At 55.0% G+C, this 18,858-nt stretch overlaps 1 protein-coding gene across 1 annotated transcript in view; it reads right to left on the reverse strand.

The window, feature by feature from the left end:
- The window catches only part of INPP5A (inositol polyphosphate-5-phosphatase A), a 134,192-nt gene that overhangs the window by 2,598 nt on the left and 112,736 nt on the right, over positions 1-18,858 (reverse strand). Inside the window, exons 10-13 of the mRNA XM_081158094.1 lie at positions 14,597-14,692; positions 14,391-14,465; positions 10,563-10,636; positions 1,664-1,775 (exon numbers count right to left, since the gene is read on the reverse strand). Of these exons, the coding sequence (XP_081014220.1) occupies positions 1,664-1,775; positions 10,563-10,636; positions 14,391-14,465; positions 14,597-14,692 (357 nt within the window). The remainder of the gene's footprint in view (positions 1-1,663; positions 1,776-10,562; positions 10,637-14,390; positions 14,466-14,596; positions 14,693-18,858) is intronic.

Below are 18,858 nucleotides of genomic sequence, written 5' to 3' on the forward strand. Positions count from 1 at the left end.
GGCAGCCGTGGCTGCACCTTGGCGCCTGGCCCTGGATTGTGGGGAGGCATGGTGCCCCAAGCCCACTGCAGTCGGTGGGACCCTCACAGTCATGAACTGCTGTGCCCGCCGCCTGCTGTGCCTGGCAGACACCTTACTTTGGGTTTGAGGGTAAAGGGCTTGTTCCTGGTAATCAGTCAGCTCTGACGGGGCGGGGACTTTCTATCCACAGCTGAAACATCTGAGACTCTACAGTTAAAGCTGAATTATCTTTAATGCAGCAGGAAGCTTACGGCCAGATTTACTTTGCTGCTGCTCACCTGCCAGGAAGTGAGCACTTCCATGCCTCATGATTGCAACGCCACCCCAACCAAGTGGGGACATTCATCAAAGGTGGCGTGGTAATTTACAAAGGCAGCATAAAATTGTAGGTTTCCAACTGCATAATCCTGAGACAGATAAACAAATGACGGGGGCGCGGCACACCTCGCTGAGCATCCATCACCGGCCGCCAGGCAGCCCTGCCGCGCCCGCCACCTTCAGCGTCGTTGGCGGGAGGCAGCCGGAACATGAGGAAGCCGAGCGTGGCATGATGGATGAGGCCTGCGAACAGCCTGGCGCATCTGCGGCCTGTAACGCCCGCCGCCCAGCTCGGCCCCACCGTGTCTGCAGCGTCCAGTCTCACCCCGAACAGGAGATGTGAGTGTAAGAGTCTGAAACGGGGCCTTTTGCTCAACTGCCTGGAGCCCTGGCCGAAGGCGTGGAGGCGGCGTGGGATTCCCGCCAGCCCTCTTCATCCATCTAAGCTCTTGAGCTGTCTTAGTGCAAAATGCACTTTTCTTGATTTCCAACATTTTTCCAGGTAGGTGACACCTGTCTCATTCCTGAAAGCACCTGTTCTGGCCGGCAGCCTGTGCTCAGCTTGCCCACGTGCTTGGAGCTGACAGGTGAGGGCCGAGGCAGGCCCTGCGCACAGGCCGGGGACTGCGAAGGTTCCAGGGTCCCGGCCCTCAGAGACAGCCTGCAGACCCAGTGAGCCCAGGCTTACCCCCCAGGGTGCTCAGGCTCAGGGAAGGGCATCCAGGGCCCAATCCTCATTGAAAAGGCTAGCAGGGCCTCTTAGCAGGGGCTGCAGGGGTCATGGGGTATGTGGAGCAGGGCAGGAAGGGAGGTAAGTGGGTGGTGGTGTGGCACTTGGGGCAGCACATGGGCACTCTGCCCTCCTGCCTGCAACCCGTTACCCACTGAGTGAGGCACAGGGTCTGGCACAGGAGCACCGACAGGACCCGTTGGAGCAGCCCAGGGGGCTTGGAGGGGAGGACTTGGAACCCAAAACAAAGGAGTTGGGGTCTGGCGATGGCCTGAGGCGGTGGGGTCATGGAGTCCCTCCCTCTCCTAACCATTGCCCACATCACACTGAGCGGCAGGCTGCTGCCTGGGTGATCAATGCTGGAATTCTTACAGTTTTTCATGATTATATTGAGAAGGTTGACAAAACCTATTCAGATATTGATTCTTTTGAAAACATTCCTTTTGTGTTAAAATGTGGGAATTGAAAAACACTGGAAAATCAAGAGTCTACAGAAAACCTGAAAATTTCCCAGTATCAGATCTCACAGGGGCCCAGACACCCAGCTCTGCCTGTAGCCCCACAGGACAAGGCCAGGGCTTGCCTACCACTTACCCTCAGAATCAGCTCCTTGGCAGATGGGGACATGAGGACGCGGTCGCACCAGGCGGGGCACCGGGTGTTCATGTATTGCCTGCCCTGGCTGGAGTCCTCACTGTATGGGTAGCTGGGGAGACAGGACACAGGCAGGTCAGAGCTGCTGGCTCCAGCCCCTTCTGGCCTCTGCTCTGTGGGCCACAGAGGGCTGTTTGGATTCTTTCCCGAAGCCCCTTGGGATGGACAATGTCATCCAGGGGAAGAATACCCGTACAGAAGTTTCTAGAACAAAATTTCAATATCACAATTCCTTTAAAGAAACAGGATCATCTATTACACTTTGCTTTTGTTTTTGGACATGGTCTAAAGTACAATTAAAACTGCATGGGGAAAAAATGGCATCAGGACCTCACTCATCCTAGTAACGTTGACGTACCCAGTTCCCCACCTGCACCCCAGTGACTCTGCAGGTGACTTTGCTGTGGGGCTCTGGCCCAGAAGGACCTCCAGACACTGGGGCCCAACATGGCCACAGGCCCTCGTCCCCACAACCTGCTCCCATCTCAGTTCTCCTCTCAGGAAGCATTTAGGTGCCCAAGCCACAGCCTTGGGGGTCATCATTGTGGTGGAGACTGTCCTTGCCCTGGCCATACAGGCCTCACTCCACTGACCTTATTGGCCACCGGAAGAGGCCAAGGGGGGCCTCAGGAATGCAGCCACCACAGCCAACCAACTGACCAACAAGTGACCCCAACGTGGGTAAGAAGTGGGGGTGCTGCCAGCCCCCAGGTTGGGCCTGTGGGCGCTGAGCCCACCACCAGCTGGTCTTTGCAGGTTGGAAGGGAGTGGGAGGGTCTTTTACCCAGAAGAGAACCTGTGGCACTGGGATGTCCCGATGATGTCCTGTTTCTCCCCACCTGCAGCCCAGTGCTCTCTGGTGGCCGGATGTTGAGTCAGGTACTTCCTATGCCTCCAGAGCATTCCATCGCTGCCCTGTGGCACTGTGAGGGTGTCCAGCCATGTGGCTCCCTGGCCCCAGCCCTGCCCTGTTTGGGGCTTCAGATGAGGGGTAGGTATATGGCCACATATGCTTGCCAGGAGTCAAAGGAGCTGGGCTGCAGAGGGCCACTGGGAGATGCAGTCTGGACAGAGAGGGCTGACTTCCACCTGCTCTAGGAACCACCTGCTCTAGGAAACTCAGTCGTAGCCGAGACATTGTTCCTACGACAGAAAACCCCCTCTCAGAAACCACCTGCAATTGGGTCCCATCTGAGCTGCACCACGATGCCCCCCATCAAGGGGATGCACCCCAGAACCAAGGTGCAGTGTAAATCCAGCAGGTCCTGGTTTGAACAGCACACCAAAGGTTACTTTTAAGTAGCTCTGAGTGACGGTCCCGTGTATACCGTGGGGCCTTCAGAGAGCGCTGGGTCTGCCCCCTCTCTGTCCCAAGTGGGGACCTGACTGAGAGCCCAGAGCGATGGCCAGTCCCTCACCCCCATAGCCTTGGGGGCTCCCCAGCCACTCTCAGGCCCAGTCTACGAGCCTACAGGGTGCTGCTGGTCTGGATGGGTCTCGGGTAGGCCAGCATGGCCTGGAGGAGGGGAGCCGGGCGGTGCCACGTCCTTCCTCTCCCTGGCCAGGCGCTGGGTGTGGGTGGCAGAGGAGGCGCTGCCCAGGACGGCCCCGCAGCAGAGTGCCGGGGCCTGCTCCCTTGGGAGCTGACATTGATTAATATGGTGCTTGCTGTGCACTCAGACTTATCTGAAAGCAAACCCCACGCAGGGTGGGGACTTGGGACAGCGGGGGGGAAAGTCGCCATAATGAATGGCAGGGTGATAAAGCTAACAATCACCCACCTGTCCTCGGGGCCTTGCCCTCCCCCCTACCTCCCTGCAACTCAGGATGTGGGCAGTGGCCCCTTTGCTGGGAGACCAGCCCTACCAACAAGGCTCAGGTCTCCATGTAAGCGGGCTGGGCAGGCCGGGGCGTCACCAAGGCCCCGAGGCCCACAACACAAAGCCCTGCTGTGCTGGTCAGGTTCAATCTGCCAGACTCTCCAGCCACCCCATCTCAGCAGGAAAAGTGGGGGGGCAGCCCTTCCTGAACCAGCTCCACTAGGAGGAGACAGGAAAATGAGTGCTGCTACGCCCCTCAGGGAGGGTGAGGACAGGGCCCTCGAACTCTGCTGGTAAAGTGGCAACCGTCTCCATATCACAGTCCTGCACATGGCAGCTGACATGGTGACTTCCAAAGCACCCTGACAGAGGCCGGCCTGGTTACAGAGAAAGTGAGGGAGGTGTCACTAGAGCCTATTCCCACGTTCACAACCTGAGCCTCAAATATGTGGTTTCAGAAACACCAGGTGTTACTGAAACTCCTAGAAAAGAAAAATCACTAGACTCAAAGAAAAAGCTGAAGGAGGACCTGGCAACATTTGACCTACTAAGTGTAGCAATGTCACGTCCAGAGAGTTGGAGGTTAGGGAGGCTGGAGGCGCTGGCCCCACCTCTGGGCAGAGTGAACCTGCACCCCAGGGCCCCCGGGCATCGCCTGCTTTTCCTACAACCGGTTCTCTGGTCCACCACCCCTCAGCACTCCATCCTGAACATCTGCGTGGGCCGCGTCCAACCAGGGCTCAGGGACCAGCTGGACAGACAGATGTCCTTGCTCCCTCCTGTGCACCAGGCCTGGCGAATAGCAGGGAGCTTATGCTTTCTGCACAGATTTTACAATTTTATACTTGTTGTTTTAGATAAGAATCTATAGATGGCCAAACTTTAAGTCAAGGCCCACAAAACATTTGAAAAGAGCCTCCGAATTCTTAACTTAAAAATAAATGTATCTGTTGAAGAGAGACAGTCTCATGCAGTCAGATGGGCGTGGTGTGGTTTATCCCCGTTATGCATATTTTTGTCTTTTTAAAAAAGTTACAATTTGGGCCCAGCCGGGCGTGGCTCAGTGGTTGAGCGTCGACCTAGGATCCAGGTGATCAGGGTTTGATTCCGGGTCAGGGCACATGCCCGGGTTGCGGGCTCGATCAATGACTCTCTCATCATTGATGTTTCTATCTCTCTCGCTCCCTCTCCTTTCCTCTCTCTGAAATCAATAAAGATATATTTAAAAAAAAATTTAAAAAGTTATAATTTGGTATTATGATTCCTCATCCGCTTTTCTGAGGACGGTAAATAGGTCGAGAAGTTTAGACAGGCGGAGCCAGGATTCTGACCCTTTCCTGGCCTTTCAGTCAACTTCATGCTCAAGCATAACACGCCCACAGCACAGCAATGCTCACCCTTCCACTGGCACAACTAGCAGCCCCAGGTCCTCCTACTACTGCCTGGGAGGTCAAGGATACTGACCCCAGCACTGCCAGCCAGACTTGCCTGCAGCAATGTGCACACAGACAGAGCTGGGCAGCATCCTCTCTGCACACGAGTTGGTTTGTTCACAGGGCCATGCTAGGGTGCACTGTCATGTGGCATCCCCTCCAGTGGCCGTCCATCCCCGCCAGTGGTGCACCGTGGTTATTTCCAGCTTTTGGCTGGTTTTTAGTGTGGTGTGTGGACCACTGGGGTCCTGAAGGCCCTTTCAGGGTCCAGAAGGCAGACACTACATTCAAAACCACACTAAGATGCTGTCTGGTCCTCACAGGGCTGAGGCTGCACCATGGGCAGGTGTGGGTGCAGTGGGAATCGGGCTGTGTCACTGGCACTCGCCCCCTTCCTCAGTGTCACTTGTGGTCACAGAGCCAGCTACTTTTCAGAACACTCTTGGCGAGCAGCACAAACAATTCCGTTATTGACCCTCAAGCCTTGGACACACGGTTCTTGGATTTGGTGGGATGAGGTGATCAGAGGCCATGGACATCCCCCTTAGTGGGACACCCCACCTCACATGCCACCCAGAGCAGCCAGTGGGGCTGAATGGTAGCAGATAGGAGATCCCGGCTGTCATCTATAAGCTGAACTTTAAGAAAAGTCTTTTAAATGTGAAACCGTGTCATTCTTCTGCGAATTATTTTTTGATTAGGAAATAGTTATGTTTTTCATTCAGATGTTATGTTAACATGCAATGGTTTATTACTGTCATTTAAAAATAAATTAAATTTTTAAATTATGGTAACTATCAATAGGATAAGCCACATAGAAGAACTCTTTGGGGTCCTGTCATTCTAATGGTGTGAAGGGGTCCTGGGCCCACATGGGTGAGAGACACCACTCTCCCGAGATTTGTCCCCAAAGCCAACACCAGCCACTCTGGACATGTTTTTCTTCTTACTAAGCGGAAAGATTCTGTCACTTCACTAAAGGACTTACACAAACACTGGGCTATTTTTGACAGTGAGCCAATGGCAATGACAGGACAGCCAGTAGCCATCTTCAACATGGACAGAGTGCAGGGGCTGTGGGACGAGGTGGGGACACAGTCCAGGGTGACAGCAGGAAGGGTGCCTTCCCTGTTGATGGGCCACTTCTTGGGGATCCTGAGTCCTCTGGCTTCAGGGAATGGAGGTTCTGAAGGGGCTCCTGGGGGAGCAGGAGGCCGTCGTCAGGGTCTGGTCCTGAAGGCTCAGCACTTGGAAAGGAGACTATGTACCCCACAGGGACTGGGCTCTGGAACCCACCATGCCCACTGCCCCTTTGCCACTCAGGGTTATAGGAACAGGCAGAGGGAAAGGCAGCTTCACCACTCTGTTTCTCCTTTAGGCTATTTAAACCTCAGAATTAAACTGTAAGGGCCCTCCCTTCTCCCCCTCCCCCAGCTAGGATGCAGAAGACAGGTTTTGCCCGTCCAAGCTGCTACCACTGCCTCTGCCACTGCCACTCACGCTGGGCTCTCCCCAGGAGCACAGCTCCCGCCATCTCCTCTGAGCAGCCCAAATCTGGGTTCAGAGGTGAGAGTCCTGAGTGGATGCTGGACAGGAGGCCGGGGCAGGGCAACCTGTCCCTCTGCAGGGCCTGGATACAGTGTGAGGAAGCTTTTTCTCACCAACGTTAACTTCAAACAACTAATGTAACTTTGCCAACTCAAAGCAGCATTTTCAGAGAGCAGTGTGGAGAGTCATGCCAACATCCCATCTGCCCACCAGCCACTCTAAGGGTGTAGAGCCCTTTACATGTGGAGCCCCTGGGACCCCATGGGGCATGCGAGGTCTTCTTTGGCCCATTCCTAGTGGGGTTGCCAGAGTGTCTGTTGGAGGCACAGGCAGGGGCGACCCTGGGCCTGTACAACCACCTTCCTGCTGTTCCAAGTCTAGCCCAACCTGCAGCAACTCTGCCTCTTGTCCACCACCCAGCCACCTGCACTTGTCTCTAACGAAGATGCTACACATGGCTGGGCCTGGAGCTGAGAACGAGCATTGAAGGCTCTATAAATGTCTGAAATATTAGCACCTTTTCTAGCAAAATGACAGGCAGCATTAAGTTACAATCATTAGGAGTGATGTTCTATTAGTTCATAGAGAATAGTAACAGATGGCCTTGCTGGAGAGGACCCCGGTCACTCTCATTACGAGGCCCACTGCTAATGAAACATCCTGGGGGGACTGTCATGGGTGTGTGACTGACCAATGCTTGCAGCCACAGGAGCTCAGTGGGGAGAAACGCTCCCATCCTCTGTCCCTCCAGCAGGGACGTGCTGCACTTGGGGACAAGGTCTCACTCTGTGATGTTGGGGAGGCCCTGGTGAGCTCACCTCCACCAGGACAGTGACCAAATGGCTCGGCCAGGCTGCAATGTGTTCACCACTTAAATAATAAGGGCAAAAAGTCCCAAAAGGTTCTGAAGACAGGAGCCAGCTGAAGGAGCTGATGCCCACAGGTGTCCGTAACTGCACTCTGAAGAGATGAAGCCAACCCAGCGAGGCCGTGTGTGATAGCTGAGGTGGCCCATGCTCCCCAAGCTCAGTCCTCCCCGCCTCCCAAGAAGTGCTGGAGGCCTGGCCGTGTGGGGAGCAAATGCCCTGCCACACCGAGGTGGCATCAGGTGATGAGACATAGCCTCAGACACCGGGGGTGCTTCTTCTAGGTGAGCAGCCTCCCGAACCCAGGCAGGAGCAGCCCTGAGGTTGGTGGGCAGCAGCTTCTGGGCATCACAGGGGGCCCCTCCCCACCCTGGGCATCCTGGGGGATAACAGGCCCCAGTGATACGGAGTCTCTGTGGTGCTGCTAGGTAGCTGTGCATCCAGCAGTCTGGCCTCAGACCCTGGGGTTTCCGGACTGGACCCTGGTGTGGGGGATGGGATTCCCACCTCTGTTCTCGCAGGGTGCCCTGGTGAGGAGATGCTGGAGTGTGGCACAGAAGGAGCCTGTAAGGAGGCCAGGGAGCTGATCTTCCCGAAGGCGTCTCCTGGACCAAGTGCTTTCTCGCTCCTACAACTCCCCCACAGCCACCTCTTCAAGCCACACAGGTCCAGGACACCCCGTGTCAGTGTCACTGCTACCTCAGGCAGAGTCCTCGGAGCTTCTAACCCTCTGCTCTAAGTCAGGGTCTGTGGGGTGACCAGTCACAAGTCCCCAACCACTCCCATCAGCAATAGACGGCTTCATATTGGAAGCTGTGCACCGACGACACCCACACCCACATTATATACACACCCACACCCATGCAATGCACACACCCACACACACCCGGACTCAGACCCAGCCACACCCATACAACATACACCCCCATACCCCCCAGACTAAGACCCATGCACAACCATACAATATACACATCCACACTCACCCACACCCACCCATACCCACGCAACACCCATACCCACACCCAAACAGTGCACCTCCACACACACCCAGACTCAGATCCATGCACACCCACACAACACCCACACCCACACCCAAACAATGCACCTCCACACACACCCAGACTCAGACTCATGCACACCCACACAACATACACACCCAGACACTCATGTGATGTACACTCCCATGAACCATACACATCCAGACAGCATGCCCATCCATACCCACACCCATGCACAGATGCATTTGTAGGCACACATACACACTCATGTGTATGCACACCACACACATAAACTGCATGTGCACTCACACCTTACACATGTATATACTCCCATGTAAACACCCATGTACATGCACACAGCTACACACACAGGTATACCTCATGTACACACACATACCCATACTCATTCAGTGCACACCTTATACACACCCATATACATATATACAGACAGGCCCATGTATACACATACCCAGGCACACACACACACACACAACCCACATTCCCACATCCCATAAGACATATGCACACATTCATACGTACACTCACATACCTACACATTTACACATACAACCATGCTTGTATATACCAACTCTGCATACATACATGTATACACGCACCATGTACATACACTCAAACCCACGCACACACAAATCAATGGACCACACACACGAGCATAATTGCCCATAATCCACTCACATACATCCTACACACACACTGTACCTATGCATGTACATGCATACCTACACATGTGCACACACACATGCACACAACCTATGTGATGCCTAAATATGTGCACAAATGCACATGCAGCTGTACAGTGCACAGAAGTATACCCATGCACACAATCCTTTGTACACACATCCCATATACCCGACATGCACCCAACATACAAGGAATACATGCACACACCTACCCGTGTGCACAAGAGCTCATACTCCTGTATACACACATATACCATGCCTGAGATCATGTATTTCATGGCAGAGTCAGCAAACACATCTGGGCAGGCACTAACCCTACAAGTGCCATCCTAGCCATAACCCTGCCATCCCCCAGCAATGCTTCTGCTTGAAACAGCTCTGCACATCCCACATGGCAACCCATGGGGCTGTAGCTCTATTTGGTGGTCACAGACATGGTTTTAAATATACAATAGGACCAATGGGAGGGAGGACTTCAGGTGTGATCTGGGCTGTAGGGGATGGATGACTGCTCAGTTTGGCAGAAACTTGAGAGGGGGAGGCCAGCGTGGGCACAGGTGTGCAGAGGGTTGTGCCCTGGCTGGCGGTGGCTCCCAGGCCTCCTTTGTCCTTAGCTGACTCAGCAAAGCCCTGAGGAAGTTATACATGACTCTGTTCAAACAGGGAGGGACATTCAGGATATCCGGTCAACCATCCACAGGAAGGGGAAATCTGAACAAATCCCCAGGAACATCTTCCGATTTCAAACATATCTGGAAGTACTCAGCACACACATACTGCATATTGAAAGCAGCACTGGGGAACGAGGGAGACATGCTCGGTCAGCACCCTGGACAGTGGAACTGTGACCCCCCCCCTCCCCCCCTCCCCCTTCATGGGCCGCCAAGACTCCACCTGCGCATCAACTCCGTGGCCGCAGGGCTGAGTGGAACCCACAGTCCCTCCTCTCTGGCTCCCTGACACTCGCACCACTGGTTTGGGTGCTGACCCTGAACTCTGAGTACCTGGCCCTCTCGGCCAGAGCCTGGACCCTGAGGTCAAAGGGGCCTAGGCCCAGGGACTGTCCACTTCCTGTCCACTGTTTCTCTCTGTTGACTCCAGGCCCCTGGGAGGCCCTGGGCATGTGGCTGGTCAGAGGGACGAATGGGTCGCCCCTGCTATAGACTGCAGGATTCGATAAGCGTCACAGTGAAACACAGCAACAACTGACTGATGTGCCAAAACCCACCCAGAACCTGCCGTGGAAGACCCAGAACACAGCTGCCTCTGTGGCCCCAGCACACATGTTTGAGGAGGCCATATTTTACATACTGGAAAAATATCTTTTAAAAAAAAAAGACAGAACCACTCGTTGCTCTTGGCTGGTTGCTTTCTTCAGGCCACAGGCAGGGCCCGAGGACTGTTTTGCACAGGTGCACTGGTGCCCGAGAGGAAGACAGTTACCTGCTCATTCAGGAGGCTGGTGCTCCTTACCTGGGAGGGAACGAGATGTCCAGTTCATACAGTCTGTCCTTAAAGACAGACAGCTCTTTGTCAAATTCTAGGAGCTGAAGAAAGAAAAAGAAAATAAAATCACTGGTGGGCTTGTCTGGGGCACCTCGAGGTCCCGGGGCATGGTGATCAGAGCAGTAGAGGCCGTGTAACTTCCAGGAACATGCCCCATAGTCGACTGGCCTGTGTGCAGGCCGCCCCCCTCCCACTGAGAGTGGCCCAGTTGTGTCCCTAGGTACCGGTGGGTGCCCAGCAGCCCTCTGCTGGTGAGGCCACGCTTGGGCTCCAGCTTGTCTGCTGCTGGCACTGGAACCCGCACTGCCCGTTGCTGAGCAGCCGCCTCACTCTGCTGAAGCCACGCAGTGCAGCGGGCAGGTGGGCATGGTGTGGCGTCAGTGGCGTCCGTCCACAGAGGCAGTGTCCTGAGGAGGGCGCTCCTCCTGTTTTGCCCAAACTAAGTCAGAGGTAAGCAGTGTCCACCTCACGTAGAAAGCTGATAAAAATGGCCCCAGGTTTGCACACCCCACAGAGCATGGTGCCCCCAGGAGGAAAGGGGCACCACGCAACGTCTGGCCACACTGGGCTGTGACAAGCTGTCACCACACACGCCCCAGAATGCATTCATTAATCATGTCCCCTCTCAGCTGGGTGGGAACGTGGCCTCACGCAGGGGCTCCCCTCAAAGCCACCTCATCCATCACCCCCGAAGCGTGCGATCGCAGCGCCATGTACACAGTAATTACCCGTGTGCCAGGCTGCTACCTGAGCACTGCAGGCAGCCCTCCCCCCACTCCCCTGCCCCCCCTGGTCCCTGGGCAGGGAGAGAGGGAAGCTGAGTGGAAATCCCACAGCAAGCAGCTGGTTTTGGCGCTCATGCTTTGGAAGGAGTGACCCAAAGCTCCTTATACACAAAGGGGACCATTTCCCACACAGCTGTCGGACTTCGGTCTCACACACATTCCTACTGAGACACCGGTCATGGAGAGCCTCACACCCTGCCTGGTGAGGCTCAGAACCCAGGGTCAGGGGCCTGGACCCCATGGGGCCATGTGAGTCCACATATGCAGGTGAGAAAGGCGGGTGGAAACCCCATGAGCTCAACATCCTGGGGGAGGTGCAGGGGAGGGGAGGGTGGGGTGCAGAGTGGCTTGCTGCCTCTGCAGGGGAAACACTGGCTCCACCTCTGGAGAGGACTCTGGCTGGGAGTGAGGGGAATCCTTGGGGACTGAAATGCACCTATAAGGGGGGGTGTGCATGTAGGGGGTGGACCAGTCCCGAATGTAAGTGTGTGTCTGTGCTTACCAATGTGTACTTACATGCAAGTGTGTACTCGAGACACAGTTCACAAGTGCAATCACACACGTACACACACACATACATGCACACATGCTCCAATAAGCACAGCCCCGGTAGTTTGTCAGGGAAGCTGGAAAACTCCGGGAGAAGCAGCTGGCGAGGCCTGAGCCTGAGGCAGTTTCCTGTTCCTGTTCCCAGCTCTACTGAACATGCTTGGGGGCCCAAGCAGCCCAGCAGCCCCCCAGCCCTGCCATCTGTCTGGATGGCAGCATTTAAGGATGGAGCCACTTGAATCTCACCAGTCTTCCACTTGTTAAGGGTGTTAAATAAAAAGAACAGCAAATAAATATCTGGTTTGGAATGAGTCAGAATCTTCCAGCTGATAAAACAGGAGCAGAGCCAGTCTGGGGAGGACTCAGACCTCCATCGTCCCCGTCACCATGTGCCCCTGCCTGTCCTGTCCTGTCCTGTCCTGTCCTGTCCTGTCCTGTCCTGCAGCATGGTCACACCCCACCCACCCCACCTGCCTGACCCCCAGGCCCCGTGCCGAAAGAGATACCCCCTATGGGCCCAGGGGTTTGCCAACATGGAGTGTTCCAAAATGCTCATCCAGATTCCACGTGGGTGCCTTAAGCCTCTGCTGTGCCAGGGGCTGTGCTAGACGTGCTGGCAAAGGACAGGGACGTGGATAGCACCAGACGGCTCTTCCCCCTCAGGGACTTTCCAGCAGGAGGAAGGCAGAGGTTAATCCCACATGCACACAAACAGATGCAAACCTGCACAGTGACAGCTGCGGCCTGACTGCTGTGGCGTTTATAAACCCTAATCTGGGCCATCAGACCCCAAGCCTGGCTGCCCTGGGCAGGGTGGGTGTGGGGCCAGCTCAGCCACTGTCTGGCTCTTGGCTCTGACAGGTTGGTGGGACCCTCCCCAGCGGGGCCAGCATGCAGACAGTGCCCCGAATGCCAGGGCCTGGGGAATCTGTTCGCACCCTGTGTCCACGCAGAACGATGATCTGGGAGCCCTGTTGCTGGCACCACATGCCAGATGTGAGATGTTTCTGATTAGAAATTATGCTGCATGTCTGTGGAAATGATCATTTGTATCTCTTTGAGATTTTTCACAAACATGATAACCAATTCCGCATGTATCTTAAACATTCTTCTTGATTACAAAGTGAAAACCAGTGCAGAGCGTGTGTGGACAATGATAAAGCAGCTGGCTGATCATATGTATCTGTCAGGAGCTATCCCAGCCGCTCAAATTCCACTGTTGCTGCAGAGACGCAGCACTGATAAAGAAAAGAGCCGAAAAATCAATGAGCCTTGCTTGAGCTGGAGCAGCTGCTAAACACACAGCAAACACCTCCATCCAACAGGCCGAGCTCCGTGGAAATCCCCAGGCCGGCCGGGACAGCCCAGGAAAATTTAATCTCTCCAAATCCTCGCCAGGGCACTCCATCCTGCAGCCTGACAGCCACACTTATAATTAATTATACAATTTCGATGGGAATATCGACTAAACAAAGCTATAAATCATAGAAAAAGTCAATAGGCATGGACACATTCAATCATGTCCCGGCCAATGATTACTACTCTTAAAATACAATAATTATTTTCAGGAGCCAGCTTGAATTAAATTTCTGTCAGACGGGTACAAGACCGGTGGTTGATGAAGGATGCGATGGATTTTGGGGCCGCGTCCGGCACGGGCACATCCATCCTGCAGATGGTACTTTGTCCCAGTGGCCGTGCTGCCATGTGGCTCACCGTGTAGGGGAGAGGCTCTCCAATGGCTTGTCACACCATTTATCTTGTCCTCCGAGTGGACCAAGTGACCTCGCTTCCTACGTGTGACTGACGTGAGGCTGACCCCTTGATGTGCCGAGTGGCCGGGCAGGGCGCACACACACCCATGTGAGCCTCTGAGGTCCCTAAGCCATGTCACCACAGGTGCAGCCGCAGGGTCTGCACTAGCTGGCGGTCCAGGTCTGCTCTCAGAGAAACCACGGGACACAGCCCAAGAGACCAGGTCCCTGCATTCTGTCCCCTCCAACATGAGGCTCCTGATGTGACACAAGGGACTGCATGGGAAGCTACTCCAACTCCATTGCATTTTTTCATCTTAGAATCAAATTCAGAAGTTCCCCTGAGTATTCAAACTAATTTTCCTCCACCTCAGAAAACAATTTCTTATTCCAATAGCAACAATATCTGTTATTTCCAATGGCCATCGCCTATGCTCTGTCTAAATGCTAAGAGAGGAAAACAGTGACTTTGCGTCTAATGTCACCTCACTCCCTGTTTTTAATGTGACCTCAGCCTGAGGTGGGGTGAGGAGCAGACAGGGATGCAGCAGAATGGGCCCAGCAGAGAAGTGACAGGAGGGTGAGGGTTCAGGAGCTGACCCCTGGGCTGTGACAGCACCCGGGGAGCATGGTCCTGGTAAAGCAGAGGCCACAGGAGGCGCTGGAAGGGGGAAGGAAAGGGACACGTGTCCGACAGCAGAACTCACCGCAGTGCCATTGTCGTCGCGGAAAACCTCCTGGTTGAAGTAGTCAAACAGTTTCTTTTCCAGCTGCAGCATCACCTGCAAAGGATGGGCCGTCAGCGCAGGTGGGGGCAGAGCAGGGTGGGGGCAGGCACAGTCCCCACCCTCCCCAGCTCCGGATGGCTGTGGTGGCTGCCGTGTGTCACCCACCCAGAGGGACAGGCTCTCACCTTCCGGTCATTGTCTGACTCGCGGAATATCAGCTTTACGACTTCATTGGTGTCGGCGGCCCGGACCGTCTGCATCGTGGCCTTTGTACAGAGAGTCTGGGAAAGACACGGAGGAACTTAGTCCCAGGAGAGGGGCCTCCCGCCTGGCTGCCCGCAGGCCACATCACCTCAAAGCAGTCAGCTCTTTTCCTGGCCTCTGTCCCCAAGCTCGTCCTTTCTTCAACCCCATTTCACAGCTCCATGTCCAGGGACCCCAGAGCAGGTGCCCAGGACATTGTGGGACCATGAGCTGACCAGCAGTGCAGGCCGCAGTGGCCCTGCTCCCCCCTCCCCTGACCTGGCCAGGCTCCGGCCAGGAAGAGCTGAGCAGGCTTCACTGAGAAAGCCTGAGCGAAGCAAGGGAGGGCAGGCAAAGCCAACCGGCCACGGCGCTGGGGGCACACATGCAGTGAGATCAGCCCCAGAGAGGCCTGGGGCAGCTGGACAGGACACAGAAGGTGACATGGGCTGAGGAGGACACCAGCCCTGACTGAGGGGTGGCAGCTGGGCAGCAGAGGGGACAGGGAAGAGCAGGCACTGTCACCCTCCAGGATACCATCTGATTGGCTAAAAATTAAACTAAATTTGGGCTTGTTTAGAAAATTCTTCTATCTTACCCTGCGTCTGTGTGTGTGCGTGCGTGTACGCAAATCATAAGAGCTCCCCACCCACCTGCAGCTCTGAGGGGCATGAAAACTCAGGACACACATGTAACAAAGGAAGTGCAGGACACACCCCAAGTGACCAAGAGCTGTGGACAGAGCAGGGCCTGAAGGGGCTGACACCCATGGTCACACATGTGGACAGAATGGGGAACAAGTCACATCCCAGAATGTCTGAGACAAGCAGGCAAGGTGCCCAGGGCCAGTGGGCCTGATGCGGAGGCTCTAGCTGGGTGGTGGCTTGTATGTAAATTATACCCTAATCAAGCTGTTTTTCAAAAAAGGACTGGATAATGTTTATTTTTAAAAAGACCTCAACAAAACAATTAGTTTTTACTTTTTAAAAACACTTTCCTCTGGATGGCCCTGGTGAGGTCCTGGTGCTGAGCAAACCTCACCCAGGAGAGCAGGAACCACCCCTGCAGGTCCTGGGCATGAACCTGCCACCAGGTGTGAACCCTGTAGGTCCCTCTGATGGACCCAGACCCCCCCCTCCCCCGGGGTCACAGGGCAGAGGAGGCAGCCGCCAGCCGTAAGGAGCACACCAGGACAGGCCATTGACATTCAGAGCACAGATCAGCTAAGCGGGTCAAGCCCCCCAAAGTGGCTTTTGGACTCATGTGTCACAAATCAGTCTGGCGGCCTTCAAAGGGCGAGGATTAGAGCCAGCGGCACAATCCGGAGCTGAGGCCACCCTGCCCACCCTGCTGGAGGAGGTCCGGCTCCATCCAGATGCTAATGTGCTTAAGTGGCTTAAGTGCTTCCGTGAATGGGATGGATGACGGGCCGGGGCATCAGACGGCCATTGTAGCCACCCGGACGCTCAGGAAATTCACTGTTCTCCAAAGGCATCTGCTGGAAACTTTTTAAAAAATTGCTTTATCTTGGAGCCAGCTCAACATCTGATGCGGCCTCGCGAAGACCTCCCCCACCCGCCCCGTTCCCCATCCGCCAGTCTGAGGGGGTGGTCAGGCTGCCGCCAGGCGCCTCCCGCCTCAATACTCAAGCCCGCTCTTGCGGAGGCGCGCAGGCCGGCCTTTCGGGCTCACCTTTTACGGAAGGGACCTTACTCTTTTGAAGGAGAAAAAGTACCCAAAATGCTGTTCTTAGAAGGCCACTGAGATTCATTTCATTACTAGCAGCCACAGGCCAAGCACTTGTCTGACTGGCACTCAGAGAGCCTACCGGGTTGCCAAGGCTGTCCACCTGCTGCGTGGATGACAAAATTCCTGTTTCTTCTCATCTGGATAACTAGGGAAGCACGCTGGTGGCCCGTGCCCACCCAGGCGGGCTGTGGTCACAGCTTTCCGCGAATCATGCAGCTTCACTGCCCACCCGATTTGCTGAAAGCGGCGCAGCTTGGAGGTGCACCTGTGCAGCTGGCCCACTCCTCTCAGAAGCGCAGTCTGTCCCATCATCCCCCACTCAGCGTCACAAACACTCCCACAAAGTCCAAAACTCTACTGAAGGGAGCGTCTCTTGGATTCTAATGGCTGAGCCTCCAGAACCTGCTCTGCACCCTCTCCCCAGACAGAGCCCGAGGCCCATGGAAGGGGGGCAAGGAGCGGACGAAGCTCAGCTTCAGAGTGACACCTGTGCACCTGCATGACTGACCAAGGGGACCAAGACTCAGCCTCCCAGAATGATCACTGGTCCCTAATTATCACTGGTGATGAGTTCTGTTTCTGTTTTTCATTTGTTTTTCTGATACAGACAAGGCCACCTGTGAGTTGGTGGAGCCATGAGCTCCCTTCCTCTGAGGACAGCCCAACTATCAAGGACGCCCCAGGCCCAACCCAGAGCTGGAACAGGTGCTGGGACACTCAGCAGACAGTACAGATGTCTTGCCTTCTGGAGACATCCCGAGGAGCAGGAGTGCAAGGGGACACAGGCCCCCGGTCCAGTGTGAAAAGTGGGCAGTGTCACCTGCCTGGGATCAAAAGGCTGTTCTCCCTCCTAGCTCCCAGAGCCCATTAGGGAGCAGCGTGGATGCTCACACAGTGCATCACTGTGGCCTCCTGTCCTTGGCCTCTGGCCCCCTGCACACTCCAGCCCAATTCTGTACCCAGAGGGAAGGGGTCCCTGGCACATGGCTTGGACCTCATGGGCCCCACACATTGCCATGTCTGGACCTGAGCAGCGCATTCAGGGGCACTGACCAGGGCGATTGTCTTTGGGTCACATGTCACTGTCATGACTACACAAAGAAGGGGGTGAGGTTTAATCCTGACTTTAGTCGGAGATGGAAACCAGTCAGGTCAGATGTCTGCAGACTGTTTAAGGCACAGCAAGTGTCCAGTTGCACCCAGGCCCGGAACCCCAATGACCATTGTGCCTCCTGACCTCTGCTTCCCAAGCTCCACACACACTATGGGCAGCTGATGGAGGAAGTAGTCTAGCATGTTCTTAAGGAACCAGACTACCACCAAGAGAATCAGACTTTTCTTATTTTCAAATTGAGACCTGAAGAAAAATAATGCTATGATGCCTGTTTCTGCCAGGGCATGCCCACAACAACCATGTCATGGGCCTCCCCACAAAATACAGGAGCAAGAGGACCACAGTACCAGCCCTGGGGTCGTTGGCATCCCTTCCAGGGTGCCCAACCCCAGCACTCCCTGTGCGTCTGCAGTCTGGCCCCCGGGGGCTGGGTGGAGCTGGTGGGTGGGCTTGAAGATACATTTCACTACCTTTCATGTCCATCCCTCTCAACGTGACCTTGCTCCAGAGCTTTCATCCCACTGACAACTTCACGCAGAGAACATGCAGGCCCTTGGATAGCATGAAATCGGAAACAAAGGCGAAGGGACAGAGGGAGGCGGTGGCCTCGCTGGCCTGGTGCTAATTCCAGCCACAAACAGATGTTTGCAAGACTTAACTCTGACAAAGCTGAAAGGAAAAGTGTGTAAAAGAAATTGGCCTTAAAACAGAGTTTTCAACAGCTTTAACCAAAGGGGCCATGGACGCAATCAGCCTGAAGATGAATCCAAGGATGTCATCTTGGATTCCAGACACATGATGAAGTTGCGGGAGCTTTGACAACAGGGTTCGAGCACCAGAACCACAAGTGCAGCCGCCCCTCTGCCAGGTCCAGTGCTTCTCGGCATTGTCATGTTGAATTTGGGCCATCATCTCTGAGATGTTCCTAAAAAACTGTGACAACTAAAGGACAGCAAAACTCTGCTTAGGCAGCCACGGTGTGGTGGAAGGAGGCTAGCCCCTATCTGGCTCCCCATTCAGGGCAGGGTTTCAGATGGAAGAATTCAGACGGGGCCCTGCTTCCCAGGCGGTCATCCACCTCCTACTTGGCACAGAGCATGGAGCTGGTTAGCGAGGAGTGTGTGCCCTTCTGAAGAGGCCAGGCTCTGCCGTCCAAAGGAGATCTGGCCACGGCCAGGTGCCCGGGGGCCTGGATGACCTTGGGCACACGCAGGTGTATGTGCATGGCCTTCGGGCAGGGCCCCCTGAGCTCTGTCCACTCACAAGGGGCTTTGCTCTGGTGCCATCTACCAGGAACTGAAATGAGTAAGACCATACCCCCTCAGCTATCTCCGCCTGTCG

The sequence above is a fragment of the Miniopterus schreibersii genome (genome assembly GCF_964146895.1).
Source record: "Miniopterus schreibersii genome assembly, chromosome: 14".
NCBI classification, from domain to species: domain Eukaryota; kingdom Metazoa; phylum Chordata; class Mammalia; order Chiroptera; family Miniopteridae; genus Miniopterus; species Miniopterus schreibersii.